The sequence below is a fragment of the Chelonoidis abingdonii genome, chromosome 11 (genome assembly GCF_003597395.2).
Source record: "Chelonoidis abingdonii isolate Lonesome George chromosome 11, CheloAbing_2.0, whole genome shotgun sequence".
Classification (NCBI taxonomy): domain Eukaryota; kingdom Metazoa; phylum Chordata; order Testudines; family Testudinidae; genus Chelonoidis; species Chelonoidis abingdonii.
This window is the reverse complement of record NC_133779.1, coordinates 32,968,032-32,981,151: the sequence shown is the minus strand read 5'-3', so window position 1 is coordinate 32,981,151 and position 13,120 is coordinate 32,968,032. Positions and strand designations below refer to the sequence as shown.

The window sequence follows — 13,120 nt, the reverse complement described above, 5'->3', positions numbered from 1 at the left end:
TGGACTAGATACCTCCTGAGGTCCCTTCCAACCCTGATATTCCATGATTCTATGAAATAATATAGCACATTGACTGATAACGTATGACAATTTACATTACAAAAAAATAGTTCCAACTTCAAAACAGTTATACGTCAATACCAGAGCCTATTTTCTACTAAAAAGACTTATGTCCTATAGGAAGTAAAATGGATGTATTTTGTCTCTGCAAGAAAACCAGCTAGATAAATTTTGCAGTTTAAATCTCTCAGTATAATGGAGAGAGCTATAACAAAACATTTATACCTCATTTTCCTCATTATGGAAAATGCATACAAAAGTCTCAGCACATCAGGGAAAAAAAATGCTAATACACAAGACAGAAGTATTATTTCCTAGTACAATAAAAAAAGATAATGATCAATACGCAAAGTAATTTCAGAAGCAATTGCTAAACTGCAAGACAAAACATTACTTAAAAATGTATGAACTTCCCATCACTCAGTCTCAATTATGTTTGCGACAGAGTCTGCTCCAGCAGTAATTAGCTGCTATTCCCACACCTTGTCTGCACACATTACATCTCTTTGGCTTGGGGGGTACGGGGGGGGGGGAATCACAACTAAATCTCTGCTTGCACACCTGACCCAGATTTTGCCAAGTACATGGTAAATCTTTATAAACTGTTGCAATCATTCTATATTTTTACTGCAATTGATTACAACTGCTGATCAAACCATTTCTATATTCATGCTAATACCAAGTTTATCACGGTCTGTACTGGACTAATGTAAAATGCATTGTCTCACTAATGCACTTCTCATAGAATCATAGAGGAGCATAAGGGAAACAGAAATATTCAAGCCATGCAGATAGCACATTTGCACAGAAAACACATTGTCGTTTTCCATTTCATCAATTGCCTGCAGGAAGTAGCACTAGTAATTGAGGAGGTGGTGCTCTTGCCATTAAATCATCATTGATACCATACCCACTTTGGTATAACAGGGAACCACATGCTGACAGTCCTGTATAATAAATAATTGTATTATGGTAGCACCTAGAAGCCTCAATCAGGTTCTGGGCCTTATTTTGCTACATACTGTATAAATAGAGTAAAATATGAATAAAAAGATGCAACTATTGAGTAACAAACAGAACGGGGGAGGATGCGAGAAGCAGTAAGAACTATACACATTTACATGGGCCAAATAAATATTAGAAGTCATTACTGTCCTTCTCTCTGCAGAGACCACTTGTGGTTAAAGATACCACTTTTTTGCAACAGTTGTCCTAATTCCATTTTGCAGAACTATGTTCTGCCTTCCTAAAATTCCATTTCAACCAGATATAATATTGTTGGCTTCTAGCCTTAAATGGTGGGACAGAGTTACTGATAAAAAAAAAATGGTTGCCACAGTTCACCAGCGGCAGATGAATGATTCCTATACATAGAGGTCTAGGAAAGGCACTGAAGTTGTTGGCTATTGTGCTACTGCTATAATGGCATTCTACTGTACCTTGTACACTATACTGCATTGACTAGAATAATACAGAAATTCAGTCTCAATTCTGCCATCAACGTGCAAACTTTCATTGGCATTAACAAGAGTTAGGTAGGGAGGAGAAATCAATCCTTTTTTCCTCTTTGGGTGCTTGTACATCTCGATTCCGATCACGTGTGCATAACGCCTGCATAGTCCTCGGAAAGTTTTCCCTTAGCAGCTCCAGTGGGGATCAGCTGTGGAGCCCCCTGGAGTGATGCCTTCATGGCACTCAATATATAACCCTGCCTACATGGACCCCACTTCAGTTCCTTCTTACCGTCCATGCTGTCCATTGGAATGGCATCCATTTGCCTTGCAAGTGCTTTCCTTAGTTTTCTTCTTTAGCCTGTAGTTTTAGTCTAGGTTTCAGTTAGTAGTTAGTTTAGTTTAGTGTATATAGGGTTAGGGTGCAGGATTATCCCTTACTTCCGCTCGACTCCAGGGCATGCCTCGCGGCCAAGGGTTTAAACCTTGCGGGACCTGCAGTAAGCCCATGCCAGCGGGCGACCCCTCACAACACGTGCCTGAAGTGTCCAGAATAAGAGCACCAAATAAACAGGTGAAAGATCTGAAGGTCTTTCCGCCTTTGACGAAGAAAGAGGGATTTCTGTCTGAAACAAATTCTGATGGAGTCCACTCTCTGTCCACAGCCTGTCATGCTGGGATCTCGCACAGAACGCGTCAGTGCAGAGCACCCCAGCCTCAGCACATGACACGGTGCCAAGGAAAGACTCTGATTCAAGAGGCCTTTGGCGCCGGCACTCCCCAGCACAGACAACTAGGTACAGCTCACACAAGCGACAACACAATGGACAGGGGTTCTTCCCCAGTGCCAAAGGCAGGACCAGGTGCAACAGCAGTGCGTCCCATGAAGGAGCACTCAGCGCCCAAGGACCAGGAGCCAGCACCGTCGATTTTGGTTCCCAGGAGGGGACTGTTGAGTCCGGCGCCCAGCAACTCCCCGGACAAACAGTGTCAGATGGATGAGTTGGAGTTCCAGTCCACGCCAGACACTTTCGAAGCTGCCAGGGACCTAATAGCAATGACGGCCCCTCAACCTCTTGCTATCAGGGACAAGACACTGGTGCCATCGCACCTGGCGCCATCTAGGGGAAAGCCAGCCATGATGCAGTGATCACCTTCCCCGGCACAGTACCGTTCACCTCGGCACCACTCGGATTCACCATTCCCAATACATTGTTCCCAGTTAGGGACCCCGTACGCGGTTCCCCGGCACCGGTCCCAGCCACTAGCAAAGCAGCACCAGTCCCCGGCGAGGGGGCAGTGGCATCGGTCTCCAGCTCAATACCGCTCAGCTCCGCCAGGGTCATCATGATCTAGACCAGTGTCGTTTGACTCGGCTGGGGACTCATTTTATTCACGCCACTTCAAGCTCAGGTCACATCGGCACAAAGTTGCGGCACGGCCTCCACATTGGCAGCTGCAGCCTCAATGGCCCTAGTAGACTCCCCAAGCTTTTCTCCAGGGGCACTTGGTCAGTAGCCTCAGAGGCCAAAGCACCTCAGCATAAAGATTGCCTGATGACTCGGGGATCGGAATCGATGCCAGCACAGGGCCCGTAGCCTGTCCAGGATGCAGTCAACACAACCAAGACTACAGCCCCGATAGCCAGCCAGACTACCACTGCTATGACAATGATCAGTACAGAGCCCACTGGCACTAACCAGGAGGACGCAAGAGAACTGGATTGTTAGGGGGACCTAGTACCACCTCTAGCCTCCTCAAGACAAGGCAGTTACAGAGACTTTGGCCTCGGGGCCTCCCACGACAGACCACCGTGAACACTAGGACCTCTTGTGCAGAATCACCCACAACATGGGATTGCAGGTGGAGAAGGTTATCGAACCAGAGTACCCCATATCCTGACGCTGGAGGGTCCCTCCAGGGTAGCTCTGCCACTAATTAAAACTATACAAAATAATATCAAAACACTGTGGCAGACGCCAGAATCGATCCCGCTTACAGTGAGGGGCATGGAGTACAAGTACTTTGTCCCAGCCAAGGGATTCAAGTACTTGTTCTCACACCCGTAGCCCTGCTCCCTAGTAGTGACCACCATCAACTAAGCCCAGCAAGGACCAACCTCCAAATCCAAGGAGTCTAAAAGGTCTACTCGATGGGGGACCTGCAGCTGAGGATAGCAAACCAACAAGCTATCCTCGGCAGATACAACTTCAACTCGTGGGCCTCCATGTTGAAGTTCAAGGAGCAAATTCCATCAGACTCCATGGCTGAATTCACGGCCATCGTTGATGAAGGGAAGGTGGTGGCACAAACCTTTCTTCAAGCCTCCCTTGATGCGGCCGACTCTGCTGCCCACACCCTCTCATCGAGGTTAGCCATGAGAAGGGGTTCAGGGCTGCAGGCATCTGGGCTGCCACCCAAAGTGCAGCAAACTCTTCAGGACCCCTCTCACGAACAACTCCTTATCCAGGAAGTGCAATCACTCCTCACCATAGGGGCAGTGGAGGAGGTTCCTCGGGAGCTAAGGGACAAGGGATTCTACTCCTGTTATTTCCTAATCCACAAGACAAAGGGGGTCGCAGACCTATTTTAGACTTGCAAGGACTCAGCCAGGTCATGGTGAAGCTGAAGTTCCGCATGGTCTCCCTGAGCACGATCATCCCTTCCCTGGAACCAGGGGATTGGTACGTCGCCCTTGACATGAAAGACATGTACTTTCACATAGCCATTCGGCCTGCACACAGACTGTGTCTACAGTTTGTAGTCAACCGCAAACATCATTAGTTCACGGTCCTCCCATTCGGTCAATCAACGGCTCCCTGAGTGTTCACCAAGTGTACGTCAGTCATAGCAGCCTTCCTCCTCAGGAGACAGGTACTGGTATATCCGTGCCTCAATGACTGGCTACTACGGGAGCGCTCCAGGGAGCAGGTAGAGTCTCTAGTCCGATTAGTCAGATTCACTTTCAAGAGACTGGGACAACTCTTCAACGTGAACAAGTCAACCTTATCACTGACCCAAAGAACAGAATTCATCGAGATGGTGCTGGACTCAGTGCTGCCAGAGACCCGATTCCAAGCCATAACAAACATTATTCAAAACCTCAGACGCTACCAGACTACTACAGTAATGGGATGTCTGAGTTTCCTCAGCCACTTTGCAGCCTGCACTTACGTGGTACGACATGCCAGACAGAGGCTCAGACCCCTCCAAGCATGGCTCGCTTTGGTCTACTGCCCAGAGTACAACAGCCTGGACTCAGTGGTCACTGTGCCAGAGCAAGTACTCGAATCCCTCCAATGCGGGCTTGACCCTCGGTCAGTGTGCGAGGGAGTCCCCTTCAACAGCCCACAACCCTCTCCATCCCTAGTAATGGACACATCAGCTCTGGGTTGGGGGGGTTCATCTGGGAGATCTCTGAAAGAAAGGCCTATGGTCGCAGAATCAGTATCAAGGACCTTAGAGTAGTGCGACTAGCCTGCCAGACTTTCCAGTCCTGACTACATGCTACCCTGGGAGGACCACCTCGCATTTGCCTTTCCTCCAGTCCCACTCGTACACAAGGTGCTGCTCAAGATCTGCAGAGACAAGGCAGAAATAATTCTGTTGGCCCCAGCATGGCCATGCCAACATTGTACACCACGCTTCTGGAGCTGTCCGTGGACACCCTGATCCTGCTACCACTTTGCCCAGATCTCATCACCCAGGATCACAGTCACCTTCACCACCCAGACCTCCATCTCATGGCATGAAAGCTTCATGGTTAAACCCAATGGAGCGCCTGTGTTCAGGACCAATAAGGCAGGTTCTGCTTGGCAGCAGGAAACCATCCACCAGGGCCACTTATCTAGATAAGTGGAAGAAGTTACTTGCTCGTGTGCCTAGCACCACACACCTCCACTTCAGGCTCCTATACCACTCATCCTGGATTACCTCCTGCACCTGAAACAACAGGGCCTAGCAGGGTCATCCATCAGGGTACACCTTGCTGCTATTTTGGCCTTCCACCCGGAAGAATTGGGCATTCCGTGTTCACCAACCCTATGGTAGGGCGTTTCCTCAAGGGCCTGGAAAGATTATATCCACAGACACAACGACCTGTGCCTGCATGGGACCTCAATTGGGTCCTCTCCAGATTAATGGGGCCCCCTTTCAAACCACTGGTGACTCACTCCCTTCTGTATTTGTCATGGAAGATGATATTCCTGGTCATCATCATATCGGCTAGAAGGGTGTCCAAGTTAAATGCACTAACCTCCGACCCACCCTACACAGTTTTCCACAAGGACAAGGTGCAACTCAGGCCTCACCCAGCCTTCCTTCCCAAGGTGGTGTCCCAATTTCATGCTAGCCAAGACATCTTTCTACCAGTCTTCTATTCCAAGCCTCATACCAGTGCACAGGAGCAGAGGCTTCACTCGTTGTATGTCCAGCATGCACTAGCATTATATATTGAGCACACTAAGCCTTTCAGGATATCGAATCAGCTGTTCACGACCGTGGCAGACCGGATGAAAGGGCTTCCAATGCATTTCTTCCTGGATCATGGACTGCATCCACACATGCTACAAGCTGACTACAGTCCCAGCCCAGTCTATTATGGCACATTCCACAAGGGCACAAGCCTCATCAGTAACCTTCCTGGCCCAGAGTCCCATTCAGGAGATCTGCAGAGCGATAACCTGGTCATCGGTGCATATGTTTAACCACTCACTATGCTATCACCCAGCATTCCAAAGATTTTGCCACATCCGGCAGATGGTACTCCAGTCAGGTCGGTTGGGTTATATACATTGAGCACCATGAAGGCGCCACTCCAGAGGGCTCCACAGCCGACCCAATAGGAGCTGCTAAGTGAAAACTTTCCAACAACTGTGCATACAGTGCGCGCACACCTGACTGGAATGGACATGAACACCACAGCTCGAAGAACAACAGTTATGAGAAGGTGAGTAACCATTTTTTTCAGTGCACCCACCAACTGAAAATCAGTGCACATAAAAGTGATCACAGAAAGCTCATGCTCCAATATGTCTGTTAGTCTATAAGGTGCCACAGGACTCTTTGCTGCTTTCACAGAATTATGGTTGATGCTACTGCATGCTAAACCATTATTTTCAGATACTAATGAAAGTTCTTATTTCTCATATGCTTGGTCTTAGTCCAATATTAAGGTTTGGGGTTCTATGGTGATAAATATCTGGTTTTGGTTTTGGTGGTGTTAGAAGCCAAGGAAAACAAAACATTTTACTCAGAAGCATTAGTCAGATCACACATTCCTCCATCTTGTTAGGCAAACAGCAAAACTGTGTGACTTCAAGATATGATCTCTTATTATGACCTTAGTGAACAAACGATTTCACACAACTGTGGTAAAGCAGTTATCTGAGTACAGCAAAGCACCATGCCTGACTAAACTGCATTTTAGAAGTGTCTCATATTATACTTAACCACACTCAATATAGTTACCAGAGCTGGAGAGAAAGGAGGGGGAAGGATAAATTCTGTCCCCTGTGAGTGGCCTGCTTTAAAACCCTTAACTTGGCATTTTATTTATAGATATAAAATGGAAGTAAGGTTAGTAGTTCTACTGTATTTTCAGTGGGCAGGTTCCCGTTTCCTTCGGTAGGATAAAGGATGATTGTTGAGAAAGCAAGACAGCAAGGTTTTTATTTTTGTTAAAACTTCTAACTGTAGCACAGATGCAGCTATGGAAGAGTGAGCTGGATTCTATACAGCTTCACAATAAAGATTTTATATTTATTGCTGGTGATTGTGTCAGACAGAGCAGGAACCCACTTTATTTTCAGTTAACAGGTGGAGTTTGCAGTTTTGACACTCAGGGAAAAAAAGTTTGATGGATGAACTGAACAAACTGGACCTAGAAGCCAGAAAGCATAAAATATGGACTCTGTTAATGGCACTTTTACACAGTCATTTCAGATGCCAACCATACTTTAAAATGACTACATTTATCTATGGTGGCAAAAATGGAGTATTCTTAATTTAAGTTTCCTGAAAAATCAATCCTTTCTTCCCATGGGTGAATGACATATTTGGTACCACATCCCACTGGCAATACAGGAATGAAAGCAGTGATCTCTCAGGAATGCACAGTGAGACCCACACAGTCTGTGGAGATAGATGATTTTCCAAATGTAAAGTTACTGACATTTTTTATTCAGCGGAGGAAAAAGACTGAGCAGAGACAGAAAAGGGAAAACAAAGCAGCTTGTCACTTACCACTGCCCAAGTCAACAAACAAGTCATCCTCAGTCATTTTAATCTCATCAATCATTTGGGCCACTAAATCAAAGGAAGTCTCTCCATACACCTCTGGGGAAAAGGGCTCATAGTTGTTGAGTTTCTCTGGATCAGTCACTGAGTGGTTATATACTTGTTGCAAGATGTGACGGAGGAGCCCATTGGAGGGACGAGTGTTCAGTTTCATGGGCTGGGTGGTTCCTTTCCACTAAGGGTGAGGAGCAGAAAGAGAATTTAAACAAGAAAAATACCTCATAACATACCTGCATTTGTGGGGGGGAGGGAGACTGACACAAAGACAATCCACATTCCTCCACTCCTCCTCTTGCGTGAGTAAAACTGATCTACAGTTCTTCCATAAGCAGCAGCAAGACATGCTAAAGAACTTCTGCAGCAATGAAGCTTGGGGAGGCTGGTTTGCTTTACTGTCTGTGTCACCTCACACAATAGGTATTTTCAAAGACTGCATACCAGATACAGGAGGGAAAAGGATCTAAGATCTAGCTACATACTTGATGTAACAACTGCATTTCATTGCACCAACATCATAAAGGAGGGGTTGTTTTCTTGCCATGAAGTGTAACATGGGAGGAATCACACTCAGAGGGAGCGGGAGAGAAAATCTAAGCTTCTGCTGGCTCATAACCTCACTCCTAAATAGAAGCTATTGATATTTCTGAACTTCCTCTTGTCTTTCCTCTTTGGATTTTATACATGTCTGTAAGCTTTTTTCTGGGCATCTTTTCCATCTCCTTTTCCTGATAGTCACCTTTTTCCTATCTGATCCTGTCTGAGGGCTCAGGGCAGCTACCTCAGAGGCCAATCACCACTTCCGCTCATTATATCAGCTAGTCTGGGCTCCTATATTCACAGGGCACTGGCAGGACAGAGTGAAACTGACTAGACTCTCACTTCAGTGAGTGACTGTAAATGCTGAAGAATTCCAACTTTTAAGCTATTAACAAAGACAAGATTAAAGTGGCCAGCATCTATGAATCAGGCAAATTATATGTAGATTTGTAGGTGCCAAAGTGGTGCGAAGTCTGGGAGAAGTTCTAAACTACTGGCCATATCTTTCTGAGGTTTATTTTGAATGCTCCTATAGAATAAGATTACAGCCCCCAACATGTGTTTGATAGGTCAAAGTACTTCATAAGGCCCCTAGACTCTGTTTTTATAGAATAAGATGTAGTATTAAATTGGATGAGGGTTAAGTACAGTGACAGATACTGCTGACAGAATTGGCATCTAAATTCCATAAATTAAGTAAAATTCTTAATATTAGATTATACTTACTATGTTTCATTACCAGCCTTAAACTTGGGTAAGAAAACCAAAGAAAGTTACCTATTATTAGAAATCTATTAAATTAGATTTCATTCCAGTTCTTCCTTCATAGCAATTGATCCTTTGGAACAGAACAGCTCAGCTCTAAAATACAGCTTTACTGAACAGTAAGGGAATTCTTAATCTATGGATTATCGCAACAGTACACAAAAGAGTTAGTCTGGACTATTAAGGAACTTTTAAGTCTCAATCCCCACACACTCGAGGAAACGTGCATACATTAAATCCTTGTGAAATTTCTGATGAAAAAGATAGGTATGGTGCATGCAAAGGAACCCTTTTTCAAAGGTAACTCGGCTATTTCAAATGTCAAAGCCTAAGTGCCAACTGCACATTAGGGACTAAGAGTCTGCAAACCTGTATTTTAGAAAAATTAAGCCATTCTTATATAAAGACCTAACTTCACTCCAAGGCTAAATCCTCAAGTACCAAGTTTTGGCCCAGAAAGCAAGGTTTAATAGATGATTTATTAACTCCCGAATCAATGGAAATGCTGTAATAGTGGTGCTGGTGTTTAAGCAAACACACAACTGAGCGCTAAGAAAGTGAATTTGAAACCACTAGACTGAATAAAGCCAGCTAGATAGGCATCATGGCATAACAAAGGTAAATACATACCAACTGATGAATGCTATCAATGGCACGGTTGTATTTGTCACAAAGCCTCTGCATGCTTTCAAAGCTGGGAAAGGAAAAAAAGCAAAGTTTGCTAGTCAGTTAACAGTCTAAAGAAGATCTTGAAATGCTCAGCTATGCACATAGAAGCAACACTGCCACGGCTGGTAGACACATTTGACATACATTTTTTAAAGTATCCATACTGTAGCTGTAATTTTTTTTGCAACGATCATTAATTCTTTATGCAATTTTACACTTTTACAAAGTTTCCTTAAATAAGAGACTTTAGCAGCTCAACGATTCATGAGAAATTCTACACATGGTATCCATGTGACAGAAGAAGAGTTCTTTCAAGGAAACTGATTTCAATGTTCAACTTCTGAAGATTGTAATTAATGGTGAAAATTAAGTTATGGAGATAATTTGACGTTATCTTATGTTTTTCGTTTCTGACCTATCAGGAATTCAAGATGGAAATTCCCATGGGCCGTCTTAGCTTCCTCCCACTTCCCTACCTGCAAAAAAAGTTTAAGGCATTACACTTCTAATGTGTTCTGCTTTGTTCCTTCCTGTGTCCACCATATCCAGCTATGAAGATAGTCAGACACTTATCCAGAGCTCAGTTCTGTTCTGTTCTAACACGCAGTGTGCCAAAGAACAAACTTCATCCGCCAGACACCCGCTTTACAAGGGAAGCATAATCGTTCTGTGGGTTAGTTGGGTTCATAGTTTAGCCAGGCACCTTAATTGCAGAGGCTGAGAGGATTACAGAATCATTTCAGGTCAAGGGGGGAAGGATACTGGCCAGTCCCACTGTCATTACATAACTAGATTCCAGAAAGCAGCAGCAGAAAAACCAGTCCACAGAGTAACTGGAGTAACATATCCCACAGCTACCCCAAGACAAGAAGGGAGGAGGAAAAAACAGAGGAGAAGGGAAGGAAGTTAACTTCTCATGAACTTGACTTCGCTACCACAACTAGCTAAGACACCTTATTTGAGAACACTGTTACTTTGCACTCATTCTGGGCTGCCAATTGACAGTTTTTAATTCCATGTTAATAAAAACAGGCAAGACTGAAAAGTATTATTTATGAGTGTATATTTGCGTTTCCATAATGCACTGGTTTTCATTCCCATTCTCTCCATTTACAGCATTGCAGCCAATCTTCTAGAATTAGTTTTTCAAATAATTCTTTTTTCTTCCCCCAAGGAAAATAAACTAATTAAACTATTACCAGAATGACAGGTTTATGGCTTCTTTGAACAGCTTCTGAGAAACAAGTGAGGTGCGGTTGAGGACAGAGGGTTTCTTCTTTTATTCAGTATCATTGCTGACAAAAAGTGAGGCTGCACAACTACACAAACCCCACCAGTACTACAAAATTATTGTATTACAAGATCAGCATATAAACCATAGACCTGACGTTAGGAGGTACTGAGCATTCACTACTCCTGTTTAATTTCCTGGGAGGCTGGAGGGCTGAGTAGGAGGAGACTATATAAAATAAAAGGAATAATATAGCACCAAAGAGCGGTCCTTTTATATTGCAAAAGCCATCCAGGTGCTCACACAGTTAATGCTCAATTAGCATCTGATTCAGTTTCACCTGTCTCAATCCCACTCAGGAGACATGATCACTTTGTGGACACTGGTGAACTTAGATCTTTAAGAAATTTTATGGATTTTCATAAACCACAACTTGGCTGCAGGCAAGTGTCATCTCTATTTCCATTCTCAGTTAGTGCAGTCAAACTGAGCCAAAAATACAGAATCTCTCAACTGTCACCAAATGAACTTATTACAAACAAAAACATTTCATAGGGTCAGATTCTGTCCCTCCCAATCTCTACCCACAGAGACTGTAACACACCCCTGTCAAGCCAGTCCACATAGTAGGTGTTTTCACATAGTTCTGTGAATCAGGCACTGCTCCTGCTTCTCCAGAGGAAAAGTCTGTAGGAACAGTTTGAGCTGAAACTCTGTTTTTATAGTGTCGCCGCTCGTATTTGATTCTGAATAGGAGAAGAGTGGGGAAAGTTAACCTTCCACAAACATGGAGAGAAAAATCAGTGGTGCCATGGGCAGCTCTGTCAGTGTTTTCCAACAAGAATTCTTAGTTACTACAAAAGCAGAAACTTCAATGCCATTCAGATTCCTAACACTGGCTTTAGCCCAAGAGCACAGATACAGATCATTGTTTCAGGGTGAGTAATTCCAACGTACACCAGCTCAGCTTTTTGCTATGTGAAGTTTCCAATTATGTCCTTAAATCCAACAGCCGTTGCCAATACTCCTGTTACACATTTCCTACTAAAATAACTTTGTAGAGTCTGAAGCCAGTTCTAAAAGAAAACTTGAGCTCAATTTGCAGTATCTGTAATTAGTTATTCTTAGACCAATTCACAACAAAACATTTAGGCCTGCTCTTCGGGTTCCTCTCACCTTTTTGTATCATAGTCAATTAAAACATAATTTTCCATGGCAAGCTTGAGATCTGGGATTTCTTCACAGACCCACCTGCAATGAGACAAGAAATCAGAATACAATAGATCCCCAAATCTTTTACATTAGTGTTTAACGAGGCAGTTTTTATTTTTACTGAAGCAGCAATCTGCCTGGATTCTAGACTGACGTTCCTGTAAATGAAAGACCGTGTTACAGAAAGCATGAAAGACTGAAATATTGTGAGAAGCAAGGTAGACATCACAAAATGCTAATTATGGGGCTGGAAGAGTTCTTATTTAATACAAGAGTGAATATGAAGTTAAGTGCCCATTACCACTGGCAGAATTATAAAGCTCTTGAATAGGCATGAACTCAATTTTGACTTCCCAATGAAGTGACAAATATACTTAGTTGATGTAAAAATAAAAGCCACAGCTAATGCTAATCTAATGGGAAACGTGAAGCAATCATTCTGAAATGCATTTATTTTTTAATAAGTTATGAACAACCACTTCCTTTGACAAAGCTACTTGCTATTTTGCCACACAGATACAAGTCATCTCCTGCAACCTGATGTTTGAAAATGCACAGCAATCCTCAGCACAAATGAAACTCCAAAGAGTTGGTGTGAGAGGGTGCTCTCTCCCTCTACCAGTGCAGTGTACTGTACTTCCACTTAAATGACCATCTTGAAATAGACTTGATAGTGGTTTTGATGTTTGTTTTTTTTAAGGCATGTTTTTTTCAGGCTGTATTAATACAGCCCTGTATTCTGCTCCTATTAGAAATGGAAAAAACACGGTTACTCACCTTGTAACTCTTGTTCTTCGAGATGTGTTGCTCACATCCATTCCAGTAGGTGTACGCGCCGCGCGTGCACGTTCGTCGGAAAACTTTTACCCTAGCAACTCCAGTGGGCCGGCAGGTCGCC

General features: G+C 43.9%; 1 protein-coding gene across 3 annotated transcripts in view; it reads right to left on the bottom strand.

The window, feature by feature from the left end:
* DOT1L (DOT1 like histone lysine methyltransferase) overlaps positions 1–13,120 on the bottom strand; it is a 98,596-nt gene that overhangs the window by 64,380 nt on the left and 21,096 nt on the right. For all 3 annotated transcript variants that reach the window (XM_075070857.1, XM_075070856.1, XM_075070855.1), the window contains exons 3-5: positions 12,187–12,261; positions 9,741–9,804; positions 7,755–7,983 (exon numbers count right to left, since the gene is read on the bottom strand). In XM_075070857.1, the coding sequence (XP_074926958.1) occupies positions 7,755–7,983; positions 9,741–9,804; positions 12,187–12,261 (368 nt within the window). The remainder of the gene's footprint in view (positions 1–7,754; positions 7,984–9,740; positions 9,805–12,186; positions 12,262–13,120) is intronic.